The sequence below is a fragment of the Mastomys coucha genome, unplaced genomic scaffold, assembly GCF_008632895.1.
Source record: "Mastomys coucha isolate ucsf_1 unplaced genomic scaffold, UCSF_Mcou_1 pScaffold22, whole genome shotgun sequence".
Lineage (NCBI taxonomy): Eukaryota > Metazoa > Chordata > Mammalia > Rodentia > Muridae > Mastomys > Mastomys coucha.
The window spans coordinates 176,512,010-176,538,639 of NW_022196905.1; the positions used below are offsets into that span (position 1 = coordinate 176,512,010).

Consider the following 26,630-nt stretch of genomic DNA (forward strand, 5'->3'; position numbering starts at 1 on the left):
AATAACAAAACAGGCAATGTCAATGAAATGGGTCCATGGAAAGCTTGAGAGGGGTTTAATTCCAAAAGTCCACACTTTCAGCCTCTAGACAATTTTACATCATTATCTCCAAAGCACATTTTGATTTTAGAAATAGGAATTATTTTCCAATATATACTGGTCACTCACTAAGACAAGCCAGATACTTTACTAACTATGGCACAAAGCATTTTACCTTATAGTACTGAATCCAAATGTTTACTATGAGCTGTTAAGTCATCTCAAAGCAGGGCAAAGACACATTCACACAGGAGAGGGAGGCCAATGAGCAAATCTTCAGAAACTCCCATTGATTTGTAAGCTAGAGCTCTCAAAAGTCCTCATTATATGGCTCAGGGTGGCCTCAGATTCACCTGTGCCTTAACTCTTGAGTACTGAAATTACATGTCTGTGCTACCAGGCTGGCTTTTCTAACTTTCTATTAATCCCATCAGTAATTAGATTTAAAAAAAATTATTTATTATATATACAGTATTCTGCCTGCATGCCAGAAAAGGGCAGCAGTCTCATTGTAGGGGGTTGTGAGCCACTATGTGGTTGCTGGGAATTGAACTCAGGACCTCTGAAAGAGCAGCCAGTGCTCTTAACTTCCGAGCCATCTCTCCAGCCCAGTGTTTTAAATTTAGTTATTTTATGTTTATGAATGTTTTGCCTGTTGGATTCTCTAGCAAGTGCTTTTAACCACTGAGGCATCTAGTAACTAGATTTAACTAAATCCTATTATAAAGTTTCCAGCTATAATATGAAACTGGTCTCAATACTTTATTATATTTTACTTACTTGTTTTGGACATATATGCATGTTTGTATATGGGTGCAATTCAAACTGTGTGCATGTTGAGGATTGGGGGACATCCTTGAGTTGATTCTTTCAGTCTACCGTGTGTGTTCTGGGGATCATGTGTGTTCAGGGCTGTCAAAGTAGGCACCTTTAGAAACAACTACCTGGCTTGAATATAAGATACACGCAGATATGCAGAAAATGTTCCAAGAAGAAACACCTGAATTTGCTTCTCAGCAAGCACTTTGCCGAGTGGATCAGAGTGAGTGACACAGTGGGGACAGCTGCTGTCCAGAGTGAGTGCTGCAGGGGACAGCTGCTGTCACCTCTACCGTCTCAGATCTTGGTTTCTTTCCAGCTCCTGATGGCTGAGCAACTTACTCGTGCTACGTAGCAAGGCCCACTATGGTTGTGTCCACACCAACTTGCAGGCTTTTTTTTCCCTTGTCATTATTCCCTGAACGATACGACCATTTCTTTACAGTTTATTAAGTATAAGCTACCTAGAGATCATTAAAATATATGGGAGAACGTGTAGGTTATATATAAGCATTATGCCACTTGAACTACAGAACCTGAACACTTGTAGAATCTGGTACCCACAAATAGCATTCCTGGAACAAACCCTTCACTTCACCTACAAACTTAGAAAATTAAAAGGACCACATTTTACTTAAAACTCAGTGGGTAAAGACTACCTTTCAATCCTTTCTACACTTTTAAAACAATGTATTTAATTTGATGGTGGTAATGTAGAAATTCATTTTAAATTTCAATATCAATTAAGCCATGACGTTCAAAGAATGAAGCAATAAAACTTCCATCTAAAAGCAAAAGAACATATCTTGGACACCTTACTGAATTATAAAATTCAGTTCTAAGCAGGGACTGGTTACTGTGTATAACAAATACTGTTCATATCAAAAGTGCTGGTGACAGAGAATTTGCTGTGTCCTCCCACAGAATGTCTGCATACATACCCATCTATCTGTAATTGTAGTAAGATCTTAAATGTTTAAGGTGCTTGAAGGTTGCACTAGCTCAGATTCATTCACCTGCTACCTTGGTAGCAACTGATCAGACAAAAATGTAGTTACTTTCTACTATGTGGCATCTGTGGAGCTGGAGCGCCCTCTATTGGTAATGACGAGGACACACTCATCAGCTGTCCTCCAAGGATCTTTTCATTGATTCGAAGTTCACATCCATCCTGAAGCATCCGAACTGCTATTCTAGCAATGTTCTTAGAGTCATCGAGACCACTGTGAGGCCGTCCATCGTAATCCATTCCTAATTTTTCAAGCATTATTGTTAGTTTGGTTTGGCTTCTGGGAACCTGAAAGATAAAGAACCAAGTAAGAATTCTGAACAATTCAGCTAAAAATAAGAAAAGCAATTTCACTAAAGCACAACATAAAAACTTCAAGATAGCAATTTTGAGTATGTTCAAGGACCTTAACAAGGATATGAATAAATGCCTGAACAAAGACCAGGAAAACACAAAGTTAGTGAAATAATAAAAACAACTCAAGATATAAAAAGAGAATCTAAAAGAGAAATAGAATTACTAAAAAACTAAAGATGTGGTGGAACACATCTTTAAACCCAGCACTCTGGAGGAGGCAGATCTATCTCTGTGAATTTGAGGTCAGCCTGGTCCACACAGTGAGTTCTTGTGATCTTGACTCTAAAAGATCAAAAGGGGGAAACTTTTTTTTTTCTTCCCCGAAACAGGGTTTCTCTGTGTAGCCCTGGCTGTCCTAGAACTCACTCTGTAGACCAGGCTGTCCTCGAACTCAGAAAGCCCCCTGCCTCTGCCTCCCAAGTGCTGGGATTAAAGGCGTGTACCACCAATGCCTGGCTTGGCGGGGCGGGGGGTGGGGGGAACTTTTTTAAAGAAAAGCTCAGTAAGTTAAAATAAAAACAAAATGGCAGAGAAACTTTCAGGTTACAAAGACACAGTAGAAAAAAAAGATCAAAGAAAATAATAAATCTTAGAAAAAGCAAAAACAATGAACCCCAGACTCAAAACATCCAGGAAATCTGGGATGGGAGACTGTGAAAAGACCAAACCTACAAATAGGTATAAAAAAAGGAGAAGAAACCTAGGTCAAAAACACAGAAGATATTTCTAACAAAATCATAAAAGAAAATTTCCTAATTGTAGAGATGCCCAGCAAGGTTCAAGGGGCATTCAGACACCAAATACACAGGACCAGAAAAGAAACTTCCCATAGCTCATCAATAACCATAGCACTTAAATAAAACAAAGGATATTAAAAATTGCAGGGGAACAAGACCAACTCACATATAAAGGCAGACCATTAGAATAACATCTGACTTCTCAATGGAGACTATGAAAGCCAGAGGGCTTGGACTGATGCACAAGCATTGAAATACCACAGGCACCAGTGCAGACTACCAAATCAAGCTAATTATAATCTCCCTTGATTATAATCAGAGGAGAAAGGAACATATTTCACAGACACCAGTACAGGCCAGGCGGTGGTGGCACATGCCTTTAATCCCAGCACTTGGGAGGCAGAGGCAGGTGGATTTCTGAGTTCAAGGCCAGCCTGGTCTGCAGAGTGAGTTCCAGGATAGCCAGGGCTACACAGAGAAACCCTGTCTCGAAAAAAACAAAAACAAAATCACAAACACCAGTACATAGGTGTGGGTGGTGTACCCTTGGGCTAGAGAGTGGGATGTTGAGCTTCTAGTCCTAACCGAGGTATTGGCCAATGGGGAATGGATTAAAGATGGGTAGTACTGAGAAGGTGTACCTACAATGTGGAAAAGGGAGGCAAGTTAAGTCTGAATCAATTGTCAGTGGTCTAGGCAGACAAGAAGTCAGGCTGCTGGCTTCTCTTACAGAACAAAGGCATCACCCAGGGAAGAGGAATACTTCACTGCTTTTTCTGCTCACTCAGCCATCATCAGAGAAGCTTCTTACAGCAGATGGGACTAACAAAGACACACACCTAGACAATCTGCAGAGGGAGAAGTGGAGCACTCAGTCCTAAATGGCACATTTGCACCCCATGCCCGCTCCACCAGAGGGGTTCAGGGGTCTACGCAGGAGAGACTGAAGAGTCAGAAGTGACAGATGATTCCAAGGAAACGGTGTCTCAGATACAATGACTGAGACACATGTGAACTCAAAGGCTGTAGCAGCATGCACAGGGCCTGTAAAAGGTTCAAGTGAGATGGGGTCCCAGTGCTGAGGGTAAAGTGGACACAGGTTCCCACCCCTAACCTAAAAACCATCTGTAACTGATACCCATTGGCAACACTTGAACAATCGAAATTTCTTTCAATGGCATCTCACTGAGTATATTAACCACACCCCAGGAGTAATTGGCCAATACAAAAAAAGTTCAATAGTATTTTTGTACCTTTTCTCTCATTTTGCTTTGGGGTATTTTTGTGTGTGTGTGTGTGTGTGTGTGTGTGTTATTGTTTGCTTGTATGTATACTTTGGTTTCCATTTTTGTGAGTTTGTGTGTAGGGCTGTGTGTGTGTATGTGCACATATTTTAAAGAGTAAGGTCGTAGAACTGGGTGGATGGGGAAGATCAGGGAGGAGTTGAGAAAGGGGAAAATTGTGACCAGAATATATTTATGAAAAATTTTTTAATTAAAAAATGGGAATTGATTTAAAAATGATAAAATTAGACTTTATTAGTAGTGTTCAACTTTCTACAGAGTTGGGGGATTGAAGTGGAAACGTCTGGTTTCTTTGGAAAATCAGTAATGTCAAATGATGCTTTGCTGGGGCACACAGGATGTTTTGCTACAGCAGACACATGAAAGGACATCTGATATTTAGAAGTAATATATATATTTAGAAAGTGGGAGCTAGAGCATTGGTTTGCTCCGCCTTGCTAGCCTTCACTGACTACAGGTATGTACTGGCTCATCTTACATTGCATTGCTAATCCCTAAGTGCTGGGATTAAAGGCATGTGCCACCACTGCCTGGCTAAACAGCATGACTAAAAAGAAAAAAAGGCATTAGTATTTCCTGCTATTCTCTAACTTTCCAATGGTAGTTTCCCTATTCAGTAGCAACTATGCAATCAGATGACATGCAATTATTTTTCTTGGGCAAGAACCTGTCCCTATGTCACCATGGCTTATGTGGGAAAATGAAGAGTAAGCCCAGCAGGCCTGCTGGTATGTGTCCCTCACAATGATGCGCTATTTTCTGTCCCTTTGCTTCAAGACAGAGCTCACTGGATAATGAAACCTGCAAGCTTGGGTAGCAGATTCTATTCTGTACTGACTACAGGTATGTACTGGCTCATGCATTGCTGAGCTTCACTTGTGGTAACTTTATAGAGAAAACTTGCTGATAAACATCTTGTGAGGTTCCTGCAGCTTCTTGCCACGTCGTCTGAGGTCTCAGGCTGGTTGGTGAGCTTTGTGGTTTCTTCTTGATTGAACTGCCCTTGCTGGTTCATGTGTGGTGTCTGCTAAGTGGACTGGACTAAAAACAACAAAGACTGGAATCGCCCCAAAGAGCTATTTCTAAATATTTCTAAAGGTCCACTTCTCCTGTATCCTAATAATCTTTCTTTCCCACTACTTCTGGTGGATGGTGGGCTAGAGGGGAGGTTGAATCCTAATTAAAGTAGGCTGTGATAAATCTATGCCTATAGTAGAGAGTACTTTAAAACCTAGTGAACTGTTTCATAGTTAAATTTATATATCTAGGTATATGTGTATGTTTAAATATGAGGAAATTCTAGCTGTCTGCTCTATCTCTTTCTAGACAATACCAATTTATATAATCTTCCCAAATCAACTAATTATACAGAAGAAATAAAACAGAGTACATCAATCAGGAGAGGTATCTTATCCTTTATTGCAAAACCCAGCATTTTTATGGAGATACAGGCCCATAAAAGACACATTTATAGATTCTTATAAAAGTCAGCCTATGGGCTGGAGAGATGGCTCAGCAGGTAAGAGCACTGACTGTTCTTCCGAAGGTTCTGAGTTCAAATCCCAGCAACCACATGGTTGCTCACAACCACCAGTAATGAGATCTGATGCCCTCTTCTGGAGTGTCTGAAGACAGCTACAATGTACTTACATATAATAATAAATAAAACTTTTAAGAAAAAAGCCTACATTTGAGCATATGCAAGAGAAAAAAACTGGGAGATGGGGGGGGGGGAATGCTCCTAGTCAATATGATTGTGCCTGTGCGCCATCCCCCTTTTGGTTTTTCGAGACAGGGTTTCTCTGTGTATCCCTGGCTGGCCTCGAACTCAGAAATCTGCCTACCTCTGCTAAAGGTGTGTGCCACCACTGCCTGGCTGTGCCTGTGTTTTTATTTCAGCCTACCTTTAGAAATATCAAACCCTATTTTAGTTTAAGCCAGTTGATTAACACATTTATAATGTCTGCCTTGTAAGTTTTTAACTTTATGAAGAGGAAACAAAGAAATTAATACATTTTAACTGGCCATTTCTGATATACACTCTTGAGAAAAGCTGGGTTAGAAATAATGGGGCAGGAGGTAAAACAGCTACAGGCGATGAGCTCCTGTCAGTTTTCTGATTCAAAATAATGAAGAAAAGCAAGTGAGGATAAACAAGACTCAGCGTGTGTCTCTAAGGCTGGAGATGAGTCGCTGCTCAGGTTTTCCCTTTCAGATAGGTTTTGAATTTTCTGTAACATTTTTTAAAAGTTATTTTTTTTTAATCCCCAAAATGTGTAACAAGAAAACCCCACAAAAACTGAAAAGTTATAAAATATAATCAAAGGACTAACAAGACATAACCAAACCATGTTAAACTAATAGCAAAAAGCTGGGGGCTAATTTAAAAGGAAACAGGATGGAGAACACCTAGGTGTCTGGCACCCACAGACGGTAGCAAGGATCTGGATCTACTGTGAAGGAGGCAGCACAGTGGAAGGAGCCTCTGGAAACTAGCAATGGCAATGAGGCACATACCCTGTGACCATCAGCCCCACTCCCAGGTTTACACGCCCTAGGTGAGTATATAAAGGCACCAGAAGATGTGTAAGAACATTTACAGCAGCACTGTTAAGAAAAACCCTAAACTAGAAAAACAAAAAACAAAACAAAGCAAGAAAACACTTTCCCTGCCCTGCCAAATGTAATTTTCAATTTTTTTTTTTTTTTTTAAAGTACCTTTTAAAAATCAAACTACAGCCGGGCAGTGGTGGCGCACACCTTTAATCCCAGTACTTGGGAGGCAGAGGCAGGCGGACTTCTGAGTTCGAGGACAGCCTGGCCTACAGAGTAAGTTCTAGGACAGCCAGGGCTACATAGAGAAACCATCTCAGAAAAAACAAACAAACAAAATTAGAAAAGAAAAAAAATCAAACTACATTAGGACATACTTTATCAAAAGACGTTGTAAAAGGAGAAAGATAATGACAGAATTAGAGACATGAAAGAAAGGAAAGCAAACACTCATGAGATTTTTAGAAGATGGAAGAATAAACAAGTTAAAATTACAAGATTAATGGCTCCAAGACAGTAATCCTGGAAGCCAGCCACAAACTGTTATGAGTACTGAGAAGGGTCACAGTTTGACTGGTGAGTAACAGATTTCCAACCAGCCAGGGGTGGTGGTTGCATGAGCCTACAACCTCAGCATTCTGCAGGAGCTACATGCTGAGCCCCTGCTTCCATTATACAAAAGAGCAGGAGGAGGAGGTTTCCTGAGTAGTCTCCATAGTCACAGGCCACAAGCACTTAGCAATGACTTCTTAATTATAAACATGCAGGGTGGGAAGGGCATTTACAGGCAGGAGCTTTAATAGAGCTGAACCAGCCTTCACTATAGGAATTCAACAGGTGGCCATTTTCTTTCCAGTGACTTTCTAAGGCGGGACCAGCTTGGAGGCACAGGCCTCACGAGTGGAAGGGGAGTAGCAGGGCTGCAGGGACAGGATCCTTTCAGCCTCCAAGTGAAGGTGATGGATCAGCAACCCTCTCTGCCCCTTCCCTGCAAGTGGAGAGCCTGCCTCCAGGGAGTGCTTTAACCCAGAGACTCACCCATCTGGGCCTGGGATTTACCAGAAGAGAGCTGATCTCCCAGAAGTACTGACAGACTTACAGACCCATAAGGAACAAGCTCTAGTCAGAGACAGCAAGAACATCTAACACCAGAGATCAACAGATGGCGAAGGGCAAACGCAAGAATCCTACCAACAGAAACCAAGACTACTTGGCTTCATCAGAACCTAGTACTCCCACCGCAGCAAGTCCTAGATATTCCAAAACACCGGAAAAGCAAGATTTGGGTCTAAAATCATATCTCACAATGGTGCTAGAGGAATTTAAGAAGGACATGAATAACTCCCTTAAAGAAATACAGGAGAACACAGGTAAAGAGGTACAAGCCCTTAAAGAGGAAACACAAAAATTCCATAAGGAATTATAGGAAAAAACAATCAAACAGGTGAAGGAATTGAGTAAAACCATCCAGGATCTAAAAATGGAAGTAGAAACAATTAAGAGATCACAAAGAAAGACAACTCTGGAGTTAGAAATCTTAGGAAAGAAGTCAGGAAACATAGATGCAAGCATCACCAACAGAATACAAGAGATAGAAGAGAGAATCTCAGGGGCAGAAGATACCATAGAAAATATTGACACAACAGTCAAAGAAAATGCAAAATGCAAAAAGATCCTAACCCAAAACATCCAGGAAATCCAGGACAAAATGAGAAGACCAAACCTAAGGATAATAGGTATAGAAGAGAGTGAAGACTCCCAATGTAATGGGCCAGTAAATATCTTCAACAAAATTATAGAAGAAAACTTCCCTAACCTAAAGAAAGAGATGCCCATGAACATACAAGAAGCCTATAGAACTCCAAATAGACTGGACCAGAAAAGAAATTCCTCTCACCACATAACAGTCAAAACACCAAATGCACTGAACAAACAAAAAATACTAAAAGCAGTAAGGGAAAAAGGTCAAGTAACATATAAAGGCAGGCCTATCAGAATTACACCAGACTTCTCACCAGAGACTATGAAAGCTAGAAGATCCTGGGCAGATGTCATACAGACCCTAAGAGAACACAAATGCCAGCCCAGGCTACTATACCCAGCAAAACTCTCAATCACCATAGATGGAGAAACCAAAGTATTCCATGACAAAACCAAATTCACACAATATATTTCCACAAATCCAGCCCTTCAAAGGGTAATAAAAGGAATTCAACAGGTATATCACAAGGAAACTTCAAATACAGCACATGTCTAAGCATATAACAGAAAAAGTGCAAAGGTAAATATGTGAAGACACCTTTTTATTTTATTTTATTTTATTTTATTTTATTTATTTTTTTGGTTTTTCAAGACAGGGTTTCTCTGTGTAGCCCTGGCTGTCCTGGAACTCACTCTGTAGACCAGGCTGGCCTTGAACTAAGAAATCCAACTGCCTCTGCCTCCCAAGTGCTGGGATTAAAGGCGTGCGCCACCACTGCCCGGTGAGGCACCTTTTTAAAGGTGAGAGAATTTGTGTGAGAATAAGAAACAGTTCTGATGAGGACCGTGACTGGAAATGTACATTTCTCTACATCTTTAAATACTAGCTTAAAATTTATACTACTTATACATGCTTAACTTTGATCAAAATAAAGTAAAATTAAAAAGTAACGAAGCCAGCTTAGGCATATACTGCTTACCCAGCAAACCTAAGACACTAGGTTCAAGGTCTAGTACCACACAAAAGCAAAAATAAAATAAAATCCAATAGCATTTGTCCCAGAAGCAATCCACTTATGAATCTGTCTGTTAATGAGTAATGCATTAAATGAGAAGTAAAAAGGTCAGTAGAGGAGCTATAGTTCTAATCTGAACACAACTGAGATGCTAAAAAGTAACAATTAGATAACTTTGTTTTTCCTGTGGGGGAAAAAAACTTTTAAAAAAATTACATGGGATGGAGGGGATGGCTCAGCTGCTCAGAGCTACTTTCATTGCTCTTGCAGAGAACACCCAGGTTGGGTTCTCAGGACCCATATGGTGTTTCCCAATCATCTTTAACTCAAGCTACAGAGGACCTGACACCATCTTCTCCTCCATGGACATCAGGTATGCTTATGGTCCATATACATACATAAAGGAAAACACTCATACACATAAACTTAAAAACCTAAAAAAATGAATACCCATACAAAATCACAGCTGAATATATATGTAAAATAGAACAAACATGGTTAAGAACATAACTAATAAAAAAGGAATTTTTACCTTATAAAAGTTCCCATATGACTTTCGAATATTGATCCACTTTTTAGCAAAAGAAGGGTATTTGAGTCTGCTAAGTTGGCACTGGATGTTTAAGAACTTACTCATATCCCAGGAACTTGCAAAAAGAGAAAAAAGTGTATAAAGAAAACAATATACTATTACTACAAAGAATATTTTAAATGGTTCTATTTGTGTTTTACTTACATTAACTTTCTCATACTCACAGAAAATACCAAGCTTAGAAAAGTAACCCTGACTCCTAGAAAATACTATTAAGCTTTTAACAGAGCAAAAATATAGTATTCTCTTCACAACTATTCTTACTAAACTCATCTTGATAGCTTTTGTGGTTTTGATTCTTGGCCAAACTTCTACCTTTCTAAGTTCTGTGTAACTGGTAGGCTCACATGTTATAACTAATTTATCATTTTAGTTCTTTACTAACTCAAAGACAAATTTTAAGGGTTAGATACAACCTGGCCTGCTATTTATTTCTCTACTGCTTACTGGTTAGTGCTACAAGGACAGTACACACTCCTTAATCCTGGCACTTCGAAGGCTGCAGCACACAGACCAGTCAGAGCTATGTTACATAGTGAGATCTTGTCTCCAAAGGCCAACCAGGTTTAGTGTACCACATGGAAGCTTGAGTTCACTCGAATGTGGCCTTCCTTAGGCAAAGTCAAAACAGTAGCAATTAGAACTTTCAGTGGGAAATTTTACAATCTCTCAGCTCAGTTACTACAAAATCAAATATATATATATATACACACACATACATATATACATACATACACATATACATACACACACTATTTCTGGAGGCATCAACTACTATTTTTGCTACTGTTCTAATGAAAACAAAACCCAAAACAAAACATCATACCAATTTTGAATGATCCATCCCAGAATTTAAGATTTTAAAAAATTGCCTCCAGTTTGTAATATGATAGAAAGGACGGTCAATGTTAGCAGGAACACTGTTCATGTTTAAAATGAGCTAAATTTCTAAAGAGCCCTGCTGACATCCAGATTTCTAAAAGCAATGATAATGTGGTAAGTTCCATGTGCAGCTCCTGTCGTATGTGAAGAGCACCCTGATGGGGCTCACCACTGTGGCACAACAGAAGCCACAAGAGAAGCTGCTTTCCCCTTTCCCTTTGATGGTGCTGTGGCACAGTGACCTTGGTATAATCCTTCTTTGTTTTTGTTTTCAGGGAGATGAGAGTAGAGTTTTGAGATAGGGTATCAAAATATAGCCCAGGTTTGCCTCAAGTTCACGATGTGGGCTGACCTTGAATCCCTGATCCTCCTGCTTCCAATTCCCACGTGGGGGACTACAGATAAGCACCCCAGCACCTAGCCCTCATTTCTCTTTCATCAGATAACTCTGAACTTGGAAGACTATGGGGTAAAAAAAGGACATGCTCTGAAAGGACTTCCAACATTCTATTAAAAGAGCATGCAGACATCCCGACGGCTGTTAGCTGCAGTGAGTTGTGGTGCCAGGGTAGAACTGAAGAACAGGTGATAAGGAAGAGAATCTCCCAGAAGCAAGAAATGACATGAACTAGACAGAGAATGGGCAAACCCTTAATGAGTAGACAGCCTGAAGAATGGTGGGTGAGTGTGGACTGTGTGACACAAGAGCACACCAAGCTGTAGGCCTCTGTGAGCAAGCAAACGTCAGGATGGACACAGGGACATACACAAGCTGTTTCAGCAGCATGTGGGAGCATGGATCTCCTGGGGTCTATTATGGACTTGATATGTTGGTGGCTTTCCCTCCATTCCTCCATCCTGAGAATTCAACTTTAATTAGGGAAAGAATATGAGGTGAACAAATGCTCTTTCTATAGGGTGACTTCTGGGGACTTTAATAAGTAACACTTGTAGAAGTTAAATGAATTAAGAGCCTCTTTTTGTTAAAAAGGATTTGGAAATATTTTCCCACTTACCCATCTGTTAATATGCAGTACTTGTACTTAGTTCCCAATTCCTTTGACTTCATCCACTCAATTACTTTTTTCAGGACCTGAGGGAAAGCATCAGCTCTGTCTACCTGATCCTGAAGACACAAAAGGAGAAAGAGGTTGGCGTAGTTACTGCTTGCACATGTATACTGGAAGGAAGCAAACGGCATGTGAACTGTTACACTCTCTGTGATTTCCATGACTTAGACCTACGTCCACCTAAATGCTAGACAGTTAGGGAGAAATAATTTATCCCCACGAATTAGAGACTGCTTTCAATTGAGTGTACAATTCTCCCAAAATTAAGATTTAATATTGTCTTGGTCTTGTCAACTTCATACAGGTGACCTAGGAAGAGTGAACCTCAAGGGAAGAACTGCCTGGATCAGACTGGCCTGTGGATAGCCCTGTGGGAAGTGGACTGCTGATGTGGGAGAGTCACTGTACAGTGAACCCACTGTAGGCAGGTGGCTAGAGATCTGTTGAGTAAGAAAGCCTGCGGAGCTGGGGCCAGAGAGCAAGCTTGCTGAGTGAGGCAGCAAGCATCGCTCCAATGTCCACTTCCATCTCTTCCCTGTTTTCCGTCAATGATGGGTTGAAAGCCCTTTCCTCCCAAGTTGCCTTTGGCTGTGGTATTTATTACAGCTATAGAAAGCAAACTACAACAAAGATCAACCCTACTGGCTCTTTGTGATTAACTGATTCTTTATAGACAATGGGTAAATATTCCATTTAACCTATGGCCCCTAAGAATTCTCCATGTCAGATCTCACCTTCTCCACATTACACTATGCTACAGTATGTGTGGCACAGTGGACTACACTGCCACAGGGCTGGACTTTGTAAAACATCAATCTGACATATTGCAGGTCTCTTATACTTGCTTACAGGATTATAGAACCCTTTATGATTTGCTTCCCTCTGTCCAGCTCAAACACCTTCTCAAGAGCCTATAGATTTGAGCCATCCTGAACTACACTGAGCTTTGCCAACACTTAAAATGCCCAATCCTTCCTTTCTGCCCATTTACTTATTATGATCAGCCCAAGTTCATTAACATGAAGATATTTCTCAGGGCAGCCCTACCTTCCAACACAGATGTAAGCCCTCTGTATAGATGCCCTCACAAGCTAATGAAATACTAACTTGTCATTCTTCCTGCCCAAGCTGTGACCACTGGTTTATTCTGCGTGATCCCAACTCATAGGCAACTGATGCAGAAACTGATGATAAATTAACAAAACCCACACATTAAAACTTAAATAGAACCCCGAGTCTGACCAACAAAGGTGTGTAGTCGAGACTGTAAGAGAGCGGTTCTAAAGCCTACCTAAGTGCAGCATAGCGACACTTTACTAATGCTCCATATACAACATAAACCTTGACTGCATTGCCACAACTCTGAGGGGTGGGTAAGGTAGAGTTGACTCTTTGGCTTCAACTTTTGTTTCTGAGGTGAATCTGCCAGTGCTGCCCAGGGTGGTCTCAAATATCTGTGCTCAAGAGAACCTCTAGCCTCAGAATTGCACTCCCTACTCCCTTAGTATGTGAGACTATGGCTTATCACTGCCCCAGCTCTAAGGCTTCTGTTATAAGTTTTCTTTGTCACTATTATATTACTATAACATACTTTACTGCTTTTTTAAAATTCTTTTTAAAATTTGTACGTATGAATATTTTGCTTTCATATATAGTATCTGCATGTTTAGTGCCTGTGGAGGCCCGAAAAAGGGTACTGGATCTTGGGTATGGATTGTGAGCCACCATATGGGTGCTGGGAATCAAACCCACACATCCTCTGGAAAAGCCAGTGCTCAGTGCTCTTAACTACTGAACCATCTCTTTTTGATGTTGTTATTTTAATTACAGTATGAAGGACTTTTACAAAATAAGGAAAATAGCACATTAAATTGTTTATAACAATATTTTTAAAACTATCTACAAAGGAAACCACTGATTCAAAAATTTCAAATTCAAAATAACCCAAACCAACATAAATTAAAACAGAATAATCACCTGAGTAATTCCAGTAAGACCGATGCAGAAATCTGAAAGCTGAGCATTAACCGCTGGTCTCACATACTGCTGAAACGTATCTTCCTGCAGGGGAGGACACACGGGAACGGGTTTCACATGACATGCACACTCAACGAATCCAGCCACAGATGAATTGCATCTACTCCAGATGGATCATTTCAGTCTTCCTAAGGAGACTGTCCTGGATCTCCCAACAAAAATCCCTCTAATATTTAAATGTAAAGACACGGCTTATTTGAGGTTTTAAAGACATCAAGTTAGCAGGTGTCTGAAAGCGCGTCTTCAAACCACAGCTGAGGTAAATATTTTCTTTGTCTGTAAAATACTGGTCATCTTCTTGTCTATTTTAAGACAATTAAGCCTGTTGACACAGCTGCTACTTTACAATAACGTGTTGTAAAAACAATGCATCCTTCAGAAGAAATGAGGCCTCAACTATAGGAAATCAGCTCTTGTTCACTCTATAAAATCATTCAATGAAACTAAACACCGAAAGTCAAACCTTGCCTTGTAACTACAGCAACTTATGGGACACTAATTAGTAGCATTTCTCAAGTTTTCATGTTGGTTCCCAAGTCATATGCTCCCAACTTTTGAGAATTTTAGCAGGCTTTGAGGAAGTTTCTTTTTCCTTCTGTTGGACACTGCCTTCCTTTAACTACTGGGCTATTTTTTGAAAATTAAGACTAATTTCAAAACCTGAAGACTTAAAGTTGGCAACTATATACAAATAAAAAGTAACAATCTTTTGTGTAAGTTTTAAAAAATTTAATTTCTTCTTCCTGTGTGTCTGTACGTGCATATAAACACATATAAGCCCAAGTACCTATGGAAGCCAAAAGCCATCGGATCTCCTGGATCTCTTGGCGCTGGAAGTACAGTAAGTTATGAGGCTATAGATAAGCATGTTGGGAACCAAGCAGCAGCTTGCCCTCTAACTGCCGAACCATCTCTCCAGCCCCCAAGGGTTAGACATTAACAATGGCAAATGTACACATTTGTCTAAGAACAAATTGTTTTTTAACTTGGGGGGGTGTATTTTTATTTTATAATGTATGCCTGTTTTGTCTGCATGTATGTCACCCAGAAAAGGGTGTTGGATTCTCTGAAAATGGTTACGGACAGTTGACAGCTACCATGTGGATGCTAGGAATAAAACCTGGATCTAACTGAAGAACCAGTGCTCTTAACCACTGAGCCATCTCACCAGGAATAAGAACAAATTCTTATTACACACTGATCTTACCATACAACAATCTGTCAAGCAGATGTCTAATGAGAACTGTAAAAGTATAAAAAACAGTAAAGGACATTTTAATTTCAAAAGTTAAATAAATGTTTTTCATTTACCGGAGTTTTATTTTTTAAGAATTTTACTTAGTTGGGTGTTTTAAACATAGAGTCTATAAAAGTCCTTGTGAGGTATCAATATATTGTTTATAATTTAATTATTATTTGGGGAGTTTTGTTTGAGGCAAAGGTCTCACTAGGTAGCCTTGGCTGGCCTACAGCTCACTATGTAGACCAGGTTAGCTTTACTTAACTCTGGCCTCAATGCTGGGATTAAGGGAGTATGTTCTCACATACCATTTATATTCTATGAATTTTTTAAACATCTTAAGCATATTTACAGACACATATACACACACACATACGCACACCCACATGCACACACACACATACACTCTCGAATGTGTGATTACCAAGGCTCAAACATAAAGGTCGGAGGACAAGTGGTGAGAGTAGTTAAATTTCTAAGAGTCCTGCTGACATCCAGATTTCTAAAAGCAATGATAATGTGGTAAGTTCCATGTGCACCTCTTCTACCATGCTCATTCCAGTCCTTACGCTAGGCACAAGAACCTCTTGAGCAATCTTGCCAGTCCCGTGGTTTATAACTTTAAGTAAAAACCTTTCAAAGATGGAATTCTCTTTGGCATTACAACCAAGTAATACTAAGTACATTGTAACAAGGATGTAAAGTTTCCCAGAGCCTGCTTGGTGGTGCCCACCTTTAATCCCAGCGCACAGGAGACAGGGTGGGGGATCACTTTCCATAAGCATATTACAGAGACCTATTTATTCATGGACCAAATACTAATCATTAAAAAAAAAAAAAGAATATACCAAGGAAGAAGGATCACAGACAATGGCTCTACAGGGGTGTCCATACATTAATTACCCTATGAAATGAGGCTTTATTTGAAGGTGAACTCTAATACACAGGAGGGTTTCTTGAGGCATGGAGTGTGTATGTGGATAACCAGCTGATGTTTGGCATTTTTTAGAAAACAGAATCAAGTTGGTATGGCTGGAAAAGATTGAATAAAAAATAAACAAATACATAAAAACAGGAAGCAACCGGAGGTAAAAGGAGGCTAGGTTAATACATGAAATACTTTTTTTTTTCTCGGTAATTTAAAGTTAAATCAGAAGTCATGGCAAGGTTTTGAAAGGGTTCCTTAGGCCAGTGTGTTGAAGCTGGCTGGTGACAAGGATAGAAAAACAGAATCACTAGATGAAGAATTACATAGAAGCCTACAGCTTACCTAGCCTGGAATAGGCAGGCAACAGAAACAATGAGAGATTCTACCTCAATGAAGTAGAGGGAGAAAACCAACTCACCAAGGGAGCATGCATGCATACACAAACACGCACACACATGCGCGCACACACACACACACACACACACACACACACACACACACACCTGCCTTTATAAACTTTAAAAAAGAAAGCATAGAGCTTAAAGTTCTTTGAAATAAGTATTAGAGACGCAAGAAGAAAACAAAGACAGAGGTACATGTAATTTTTTTAAAGAGTTTCTCCATAAAGAAGGTAGCTGGCAATATCATGGAATGAGGATTTCTAGTGGTGGGACAGAATGTAATGAGAATACATTTGAAAGCAATGAGTCCTAATGCCTCAATAAAGGAAGAAAAATGTTAAATCAGTGTCCTGAGCTGAGAGAATAAATACAATCTAATGACTTGTGGTGGTTTGATTATGCTTGGTCCAGGGAGTAGCACTATTAGGAGGTGTGGCCTTGTTGGAGGAAGTGTATCCCTGTGGGGTGGGCTCTGATACCCTCCTCCTAGCCATGTGAGAGACAGTCTCCTGTTTGTCTTCGGAACAAGATGTAGAACTCTCAGCACCTCCAGCAACATGTCTGCCTGGATGCTGCCATGCTTCCTGCCTTCCTTGATAGTAATGGACTGAACCTCTGAACTGTAAGCCAGCCCCAGTTAAATATTGTCCTTTATAAGAATTGCCTTGGTCATGGTATCTCTTCTCAGCAATGGAAACCCTAAGACAACCCAAGGAATCAGCCTTCATAGCTGCCATTTTTCCTTTATTTTGACTATTAATCTGCTTTGGAGAAGGCTGGATTATGCAGGTGGCAAACAGTAAGTAAGAGGCCCTGCTTCACAAAGTGCAAGGAAAGAACTGCCTAAGGCTGTGAGGGAAGAACACAGCTGAAAGGTTTTGAGCAGAAAAGCTACGCATTACCACATGCAGGCCTCTCTGTTCTTAGTGAATAGACTGATGAGGCACTGTGACATCTCCTCACTCAGAGTTTATAAAATTGGAGGCATTATTTTGAGGGATTCATTCTAGGAAGTCCTGAACTAAAAACAGTGCAGATGATTACCTGGGGCACACGTGTGGCTTGAGAATGCAGGCTTAGATGGTTCCCCTATGCCATCAGCGATTATCTCTACCAACGGTCCTCCACCCTCACTGTACATCAAAACCATCTAAGGAGCTTTAAGAAAATATGTCAATGCCAAGGGCCTTCACAGAACTAGATTCTCAGCACCACACACAGGGTACTCTTCCAGTTCATTTTCACTTCCCTGGAGATTGGCATCTACACAATTTTAGCTCATGGACAAGATGAAAAACAGTTCCCAGAACTGCTTCACTGTGGTTTTTCTATTAATCATGCTGATATGGAACTCAGCAATATGTGAAAACCTCCTTTTGTAATTCTATTTCCAGCTCAGATGACAAACAAGAGCTACTGGCTCACTAATGAACAGAATAGTTGCTACTAAAACTGAGATGAAGACATAACAAGTCACTTACGATTTCTAAGGTGTGTGTATTCAACAGAACAACAGGGAACTCAATAATTTCATGCAGGAACTCGGCTGGGTTCCCCTCTTCACAAGTAGCCTCAAAGTCAATAATACAAATATAGTCATAGTAACTGTCCACAGTGTTGCTTTCTTTCAGCATCAACTTCTGCTTCTTGTAATAGTTTTTCAGTCTCTTCTTTAGAACATCCTTGACTCCTCTAAAAGCACAAGATTAAGTAAATGTTACAGTCAAGAATCACAACTCCTACCTGCTGACACTGGCTTGAAGTTGCAGCTACAGCAAAACTAACAAATGCTAGCTAAAACAAATATAAGAAAAAAAAGAAAACCTCAAAGCTAAGTTAGCCAAGAGTTAATGAAAACACAATAATTAATATGACAAAAATTTCCTTCACAAAACAAAGGTGTCTTCATTGTATCTAGTATTTCAAGCCATAACCTTGAACCTGCACATAACACTGCTCTATCTGTTAAGACATATATGCTATAAAACTTGAAGCTAACAGGACAAATTGTAACGCTGAGTAAGAAAATTCAGGTACACTGACCACACTGTACTCTTTCTTCTGGCATTCATGGATTAGACAACTAGACAAAAACTCTTGACGGTATGAACACATTATGGCCCTCAAGTTGAATGTCTTAAGCTACTTTAAAAGTAGTTGAGGATATAACACCCTAGAGCATGCTTTGAGAGAACACTAAGATACTCAGTAAGAGTCTGAGTAAACCTAGGTTGCTGGATTTCTTGGTTACATCAACAATTAGTGACTTAAAACTTACATGTTTTAAGTCTATTGTTTTCCTTTCTAAACAACCACTGAAGCATTGAACGAGAAACCTATGAAAATAATAATCAACGGATGTTTGTTTTAAACAAACCATTGTAGTGTTTTTTTCTTTTTTTGAGACAGGGTCTCACTATGCAGCTCTGGCTGTCCTGGAACAAAGAAGACCAGGTTGGCTTTGAGCCTGCTCTGAAGCCTCCCGAGGGCTGGGGTTAAAGGCATGTGCCATCATGCCTGGTGTCTTAGTGTTTTCTTTATCAAGCTAGAAAGTCCCTCAACCCTTTTCATTTTAAGATGCTGAGTCACTTGTGAGATGTGACTACTTTTACTTTCTGTTCACTTCTTTTCCTTTCATCTTATTTATCTATTGTTTCTCTGAAGAAATGGCAGTGCAAACCTGATGGGGGCACAAACACCGATCTAGCTGCTCAGGGTACAAACCTCTCCTCTCTAACATCTGCCTTGCTCCTCTGTATCTAAATACCATTTTTACATGCTTTACCTCTGAACACTATTCTGAACCAGGTTGTCCTCAATCTCTCTACTATAGCTTCTCTTAGTTTCACGGAGTATAGCAGAGGCCCTGCTAATTCCAGCCTGTAGCATACTGCTTCACTTCATGTAAGAACCAAGCACTAAACCTGGCAGTGGTGGCGCACACCTTTGATCCCAGCACTTGGGAGGCAGAGGCAGGAGGATCTGCTTTCTGTGAGACCAGCTTGGTCTGCAGAGTGTGTTCCAGTACAGCCATGGCTAGACAGAGAAACCTTGTCTCAAGCCAAACCAACCAACCAAACCAAAACACCAAAACCAACCAACCAACCAACCAACAAAAAGCCTGAGCACTAATTCAATTTCCTGTGAAAGTCATCTTCAGTGACTTCCTTCAGTCACAAGGTAAATTCAGACTTTAGCAAAGTTGCCTCAACTTACCATTTCAGTCTTACTGTCAAACATTCTTTCTCCCCACAGCATGCTGTTACACCGCAAGTATGATTATACAGCACTATGTGCTGTAGCCTGAATGTGTGACATGCTTTTGAATTCTTTTAAGTTTGATTATAAAATAAAGACAAGAACATATGACAGAAAAGATACAAATAGAAATTACAAGGTCTTCTTGTTTTGTTTTTAATTTCTTTTTGCCTGAAATATGCTTTTCCTTTTCCTATCTGGCACATTTCTGAATTCCTGGGCCACAGTGTTTTGCACCCTCGGCTGAACTTGGACAGAAGTCCAACTCTCATATAACACAGCATCGGGAACAGAGGAGGGCTGTGTGCTCAAGGGCAGCTCAGACTACACTTGTGTCAAGGTAAAAAAGAAGGAAACATACTTACCACACAGAAATGACTATACAGATGGGGCTCACGCCTTTAATCCCAGCACTTGGGAGGCAGAGACAAAGGCAGGTGGATTTCTGAGTTTGAGGCCAGCCTGGTCTACAGGTGCGTTCCAGGACAGCCAGGGCTACACAGAGAAACCCTGTTTCAAAAACAAAAACAAAAACAAAAAACCAAGAAAAGAAAAAAAAAGAAAAAAAAAAAGAAATGACTATACAGTTATACACTGAGTATATTTCTAAAATAGTCACAAACTTTGACTCAAAAAAGATCTTTTGCTATCTAAAGGTGAGCAATAGAGTTGCATGCCAAGACTCATGCTCGAGAATATAAACTATAGCTGTGATATGAATTATCTCATGGTAGGAAATTTTTTACTTTTATTGTTTAGCGGTTTCGAAAATGAGCAGGTACTACTTCTGTAGCTGCACAGTGATTCTAGTTTTAAGAACTAGAGTATATTAACTGCTTCAAGTAACAGGTTAGAAGTTAGTTTTAATTACCTTGTTTCAAGCTTAAATTCTGAAAGTTTAGCTCTGAGTTCCTCCTTACTCATTCTGTTGATGCAACCATTTGTCATTGCGATCTCTTTGTAAATGGGGTCACTGAAGTCACTGCCACTGGAGGAAATGAACTTCGATCCATCTGTCTCTTGGCCATCAAGTCTGCATCGCTGCTTTTTCTATGAAGTAAGGGAGAGAAGTGAGTTATAATCAGTGCAAATATAGTTTTAAAGATGCAAACTCCTAATGCTACATGTACAGTGGAAGGCTCCCCTTGGTGCCAGTGGAGGAGGGCAGGAAGATGAAAAGATGTTTCCAATATATTTGGCCTCCCTCTATTCTGAGTCATGAGATTCCTCAGAGGCAATGACGCTGAGTAAAAAGAGGACAGATGTTAGCATCAGAGCCATGTCGGTTCGGGGCCTTAGCTGGCCATTTACGAGCAGCATGGCCTTGGGCAATTATTAGCCTCTGATCTGCAGGTTCCTCACCTATACACATGTAATTGTCCCAGATGTATCTGGTGATGGTAAACAGTATTTAGTTAGCATTTATTCTAAGTATGAGATTGTGTATACAGCAGGCTAACTACTAATAAACAGTGATTTGACTCTTGATCAACAGACTATAAACAAGCCTTTTCACAAATAATATCCTAAACTCTCAGAAATAGGCTGTTTAATTGACTTTTACACCACTGTGCATGTATGAATCAGTGACTTCCCAAGAACGTTTTAACCTAGTTTTATTTCACAAAGTTAACAGAACCTGCCCAAATGAAAAGAAAACAGATGTCAGTCTGGAACTCAAACTTCCTGGCACTTAAAACAAACAAATGCACTCTGTTTTAAAGTTCACAATTTAAGTCATGCATTATCATCATTTATTCAAATCTACAGTGTTCCTTTTCTGTCACGTGACTCCATTCTATATTCCTTATAGGCAGGACATAAACCACAAATACAGTAATTTATAGGGAATTTTTAAAGTTAACTAAATGTCTATATACAATGTTACAAATATACATGATGTTTTCAGAACTGTCAAAAAGTTTATTTACAGGCCAGAGAGATGGCTCAGGGGTTAAGAACACTGTCTGTCTTTCTGACCAGAGGTCCTGAGTTTAATTCCCAGCAATCACATGATGTCTCACAAGCATCTATCTGATGCCCTCTTCTGGCAGGCAAGTGTACATGCAGATAGAGCACTCATATACATATTAAAAAAAGTGTGTACCACTACACTTAACTTGAAAAAGTTTACTTACTATTAATATATAATGTATATTTACTGGGTCATAATTTACCACACTGTCCCCAAGTAGACTTTACTAATTATGGAATAAGGAGGAATCCCCACAGAGAGGCTGATGACAGCTCAAGACTGATGTCAGTAGGTCAAGGATTACCTCCCGCTCTTAGCTGCAGCAAAGTTACTAGTAGTGACTGCTAGGTACGGTGCCAAAGAACTCAGAATTCTCACTGCTATCCTCTTTGAGAAAGAGGCCAATAATTTCACTGCATGAATCGTTCATGAGTAGGAATAAGCTTGTCAAAAATACATATTACAAAAGCAAAGTCCTTACTTTGTAAATCAGTATATGCTTAGACAAATGTTTTTAAGAGTACACTGCACTTTGACCAAATGACTAGCTTTCAGGTATATTTAAATTTCTCCTTAGACATTAGTCAGGATAATGCATATTTAAAGTTACAATGAATTTTAAGCTCCATCGTTTTTCAGGGTACAAAACTGTCAACATTAACAGTTTAGCCAAAATCAACGTCTTAGTTAACTTATACAAATTCTCTTTGAATAAATCCATTCTGATACACTTGAAGAATTCTTATCTAAAATCTACAGCTTTGAAAATTTACCACACAAACACACCTATTCTAGATAAATAAATGGCCATTTCTATAAAGATTTACTTCTGATGCCAAGGTTCAATTCCAGCCTTGATTTTGTGAAAATTGTTACCTCCCAAATTTCAAGTACACTACAAGTTTTCAACAAAAACAACAACAAAAAAGCTTAAATAAACCAACAAAGGAACAGAAGGGAATTCACAACCCCACATGCACAATTGTATGCAAACACACACTTATTTACTAAGTTAATGATTAACACTAGCTCCCACTCATCTCTAGATTCACCTCACCTCTCACACCTCACATACAGGTCTGGCCAGATAAGAACTGTGGCCATGGATTCACAACATGGAAAGAAATACTCATTTTCATAGAGCCTTCACATTCTATAATCTGCATGTACCCAACTTAAATATAAATATGGTTTCTATTATTACAAATAAGACATCTCTTTACATTATGGGAAAGGATCATGAACATCACTAATTTGCAATACTGTAGAGAAGGGCCTTAGAGTATGGAACTTAAGGATGGGTTTGCACACTCTCCTGAACAAAAACGTATCTTAAAATATTGCTGTTCTTTTTCTTTTGTTGTACTGGCTGGGTTTGTGTCAACTTGACACAAGCTGGAGTTATCACAGAGAAAGGAGCTTCAGGTGAGGAAATGCCTCCATGAGATCCAGCTGTAAGGCATTTTCTCAATTAGTGATCAAGGGGGGAGGGCCCACTGTGGGTACTGCCATCTCTGGGCTGGTAGTCTTGGGTTCTATAAAAAAGCAAGCTGAGCAAGCCAGGAGAAGCAAACCAGGAAGTAATATCCTTCCATGTCCTCTGCATCAGCTCCTGCTTCCTGCCCTGCTTGAGTTCCAGTCTTGACTTCCTCTGGTGATGAACAGCAGTGTGCAAGTGTAAGCTGAATAAACCCTTTCCTCTCCAACTTGTTCCTTGTTTGTGCAGGAACAGAAACTCTAAGACAATTGTGAAGGTGGCTCTATCTTCATCTGTGAAACCCTTTTTAAAATGAACACAATCTACTGTTTGTTTCAAAGTGTCAAAATTTTATAAAGTAACTAGGAAGTAACTACTTCTCAACAAAACCTGTTGACACAATCTTGTAGTCAAAACCAGACACTACTTAAAAAAAAAAGCTTTTGCTTCTGCACACTGAAACAAAGTTGTCCAAACATTAAAATGCCACTTCTTTCCTTCTACATTTACATCAACCACCAAAATTGGAGTTGGTGGAAATTTACTAGTTAAAATCTCAAATACAACAAAAAACTTTGCTTTAACAAACAAAAAAATTGCTTTAAAAAAAAAAAATCGAGCGGAAGTCTCCTCCTTTCCTTTCTGCCGGGTGTCCGCTCCTAGCTGTGGAAATGGGCAAGTTCATGAAACCCGGGAAAGTGGTGCTGTCTGGCTGTCCGCTACTCCAGACGCAAAGCCGTCATCGTGAAGAACATTGACGATGGCACCTCAGACCGCCCTTACAGCCATGCCCTGGTGGCTGGAATTGACCGCTATCCCCGCAAAGTGACAGCTGCCATGGGCAAGAAGAAAATCGCCAGGCGTTCCAAGATCAAGTCCTTTGTGAAAGTTTATAACTATAACCACCTCATGCCCACAAGGTACTCTGTGGATATCCCCTTGGACAAGACTGTTGTCAATAAGGATGTGTTCAGGGACCCAGCTTTGAAACGCAAGGCCAGGCGGGAGGCCAAGGTCAAGTTTGAGGAGCGATACAAGACAGGGAAGAACAAATGGTTTTTCCAGAAGCTTCGCTTTTAGGTATATTTTGTTTTCGTCATTAAAAATTAAAAAAAAAAAAAATCAATGTGAACACAGACCCAGGCCTTCAAAGCATTCTATCTCAAAGGTTCAGAACTCTGAAAGACAATGAAGTATATTTGACTTCTCTCATAAAAAGCTTTGCACGTTAAAATTGGCTTTAGAACCGACTTAGATGTTATCGACGACATAGGTTAGAATGAAAGGGCATCTTTCCAGAGGGCAAACGGACGCTTCTTTCAGCCTTCCAAAGTACCAACAGAGGGAATAATCTGGAAAGATCCACAGAAGCATGCTCAGGACAAGAGGAGCACAAGATCCTTAAGTCAGAAAACACTCAACTATGAAAGAACACAAGGAAGCCAGAGGGACAGCGAAGATGTGTATATGAAATGAGCAAAGGCGGCAGAGGGGCAAACTGAAGAAGGCACAGAAGGAGTAGAGCGAACTAGCCACACTCAGACTGTTAAAAGGAAACTCTACAGAGGCCCGAGAACTAGCTTAGCCATGAAGAACAAATTCTGCTCTTTCCCAGGACCCCTATGTAACCTCCTCTTCGGGTCTTCAGAGGCACCTGCACACACGTGGCATCCATGTACACACACAATTTAAAATAACGCGTACTTTAAGGCCATTCTGGCTACTACACGAAGGTGTAAATGGAAAGAACAAAGGCACCAGGAAGCCTCTTCGGAATTTTGGTTTTGAGCCTAGCCTTTCCCGCCCAAGCCATCTCTCTACCCTGCGGATGAACACCCTTGATGTCAGTGCTCAACTCCTACTACGAAAAAGCGACGGAATTTTAGCATCTCGTTCGTAACCTGCGGCGCTAGCCAACACTAATTCATCAAGACGACTAAATTAAGTCCCGGGGATCGGTTCATAATCACGACGCCTTCGTGAGGATGTCGGGGTACCAAATCACTTTAGAAAGCCGGTCGTGGCAGGGTTCTGGGCGAGACCTTAGGGGCCGGGGGGGTGGGGGGGAAGACCGGGGGCGGGGGGGCCCTCTCGGGAAGAGACGCACCTCGGGGTGCAGATGGCAGCGGGCTGTCTGGGGAGGGAGACACAGGCTGGCGGAGCACCCCAAAGGGCTGGCGGAGCACCCCAAAGGGCTGGCGGAGCACCCCAAAGAGCTGGCGGAGCACCCCAAAGGGCTGGCGGAGCACCGCAAAGGGCTTGCAGCCGCACCTGGCGGTGAGGGTGGGCGCTGGGGAGAACTCAGCCAATCAGCGCCTCGAGGCTGATGGACCGGCAGTGCGCCCGCGCACGCCGAATGTTTACGCGGCATTCTCCCTCGGAACTTCCCGCCCGGGCCGGGCGCCTCCCTCAGCGGACGGTGCTCGCCCCGACGGGGACGGAGCAGAGGAGCGAGCGAGGCCGCCGCGCCCGCGAGTACCCTCACCTCCACGCTCAGCGGCCGGGACTCCTCGCACTCCGGCCGCGGCGTCTTCTGCTGCGCCGCGTCGCCGCCACGCTCCGGGCCCCGCTTGTCCTCCATGGCCGCCGACGCTCGCTGTCACTCCAACCAAGCCCCGCGAAGCCGCCTTTCTCCCTGGAGAAACTACCGCGCTCACGTTCCCGCGGCGGCCGCCACACAAACTCCGCTGGACGCCTCCTACTTCCGGGAGCGTGTGGCGTCGTCACGCCGCGCAGGCGCACTGGGCGGGCCCTCCCGCGCGCGCGTGCGCGTGCGCGCTCGACGGCGGCGGCGGGAGAGAGCCCGGGAGACGAGCGCTTTGGGGAAGTGGTGGGTAGCCCGCTGGTTCAAAGACGGTCGTGTTAGCGGTACTGCGCCTATTGCCTGGGATGCGCGTGTGAAGCTGCCCTAATTAGTGTTTGCTGCAGATTCTAAGGTCTTTTCCCCAGGAATTCAAAAAATCTATTTACTTTTTTTCCTGTAGCAGAAGCCGGTTGTACAACGGCCAGTGTGGTCTACGCCCTTCTGAAGATGCGTTCCCAGTGGTCTAATTAACCCAGGTTTACTCTCAGCCAGTTGCACGCTTAAATCTACAGGACTGCATCCCTTTCCGCTGCTGTTTGGCATTTGGTGACGTTTTTTTAAATCATTTCATTTGGGGAAATTTTTATTCATCTCCACCCTACCATATCCCCACCCGTGTTTATGGGTGTTTTACCTGCGAGCTTATCTGCA

At 41.2% G+C, this 26,630-nt stretch overlaps 1 protein-coding gene and 1 pseudogene across 2 annotated transcripts; one reads left to right on the forward strand and one right to left on the reverse strand.

The window, feature by feature from the left end:
* Positions 1-1,288: 1,288 nt before the first annotated feature.
* Positions 1,289-26,121, reverse strand: Eri1 (exoribonuclease 1). 2 transcript variants are annotated; one of them, XM_031339536.1, is made up of 7 exons: positions 25,881-26,121; positions 20,815-20,993; positions 18,167-18,377; positions 14,057-14,140; positions 12,026-12,135; positions 10,068-10,182; positions 1,289-2,155 (listed from the first exon to the last, which is right to left on the reverse strand). In XM_031339536.1, the coding sequence occupies exons 1-7, from the start codon at positions 25,974-25,976 to the stop codon at positions 1,913-1,915; spliced, it is 1,038 nt and encodes a 345-aa protein (XP_031195396.1). In that variant the 5' UTR covers positions 25,977-26,121; the 3' UTR covers positions 1,289-1,912. The 2 variants fall into 2 exon arrangements, with proteins under 2 accessions (XP_031195396.1, XP_031195395.1); XM_031339535.1 differs by lacking the exon at positions 25,881-26,121 and adding an exon at positions 25,503-25,832.
* On the forward strand, positions 24,067-24,503 carry LOC116069151 (annotated as a pseudogene).
* Positions 26,122-26,630: the final 509 nt, after the last annotated feature.

Bases quoted from the DNA above. Each gene is read 5' to 3' on its own strand.
- Eri1 (XM_031339535.1), bottom strand. From the start codon at position 25,766: ATGCCGCGTAAACATTCGGCGTGCGCGGGCGCACTGCCGGTCCATCAG. The intron at 12,136-14,056 runs GTGATTATTCTG...TTGTGTCTTCAG, and splicing joins GTCTTACTGGAATTACTCAG to GATCAGGTAGACAGAGCTGA. The intron at 2,156-10,067 runs GTAAAAATTCCT...TTTATCTTTCAG, and splicing joins CATATGGGAACTTTTATAAG to GTTCCCAGAAGCCAAACCAA.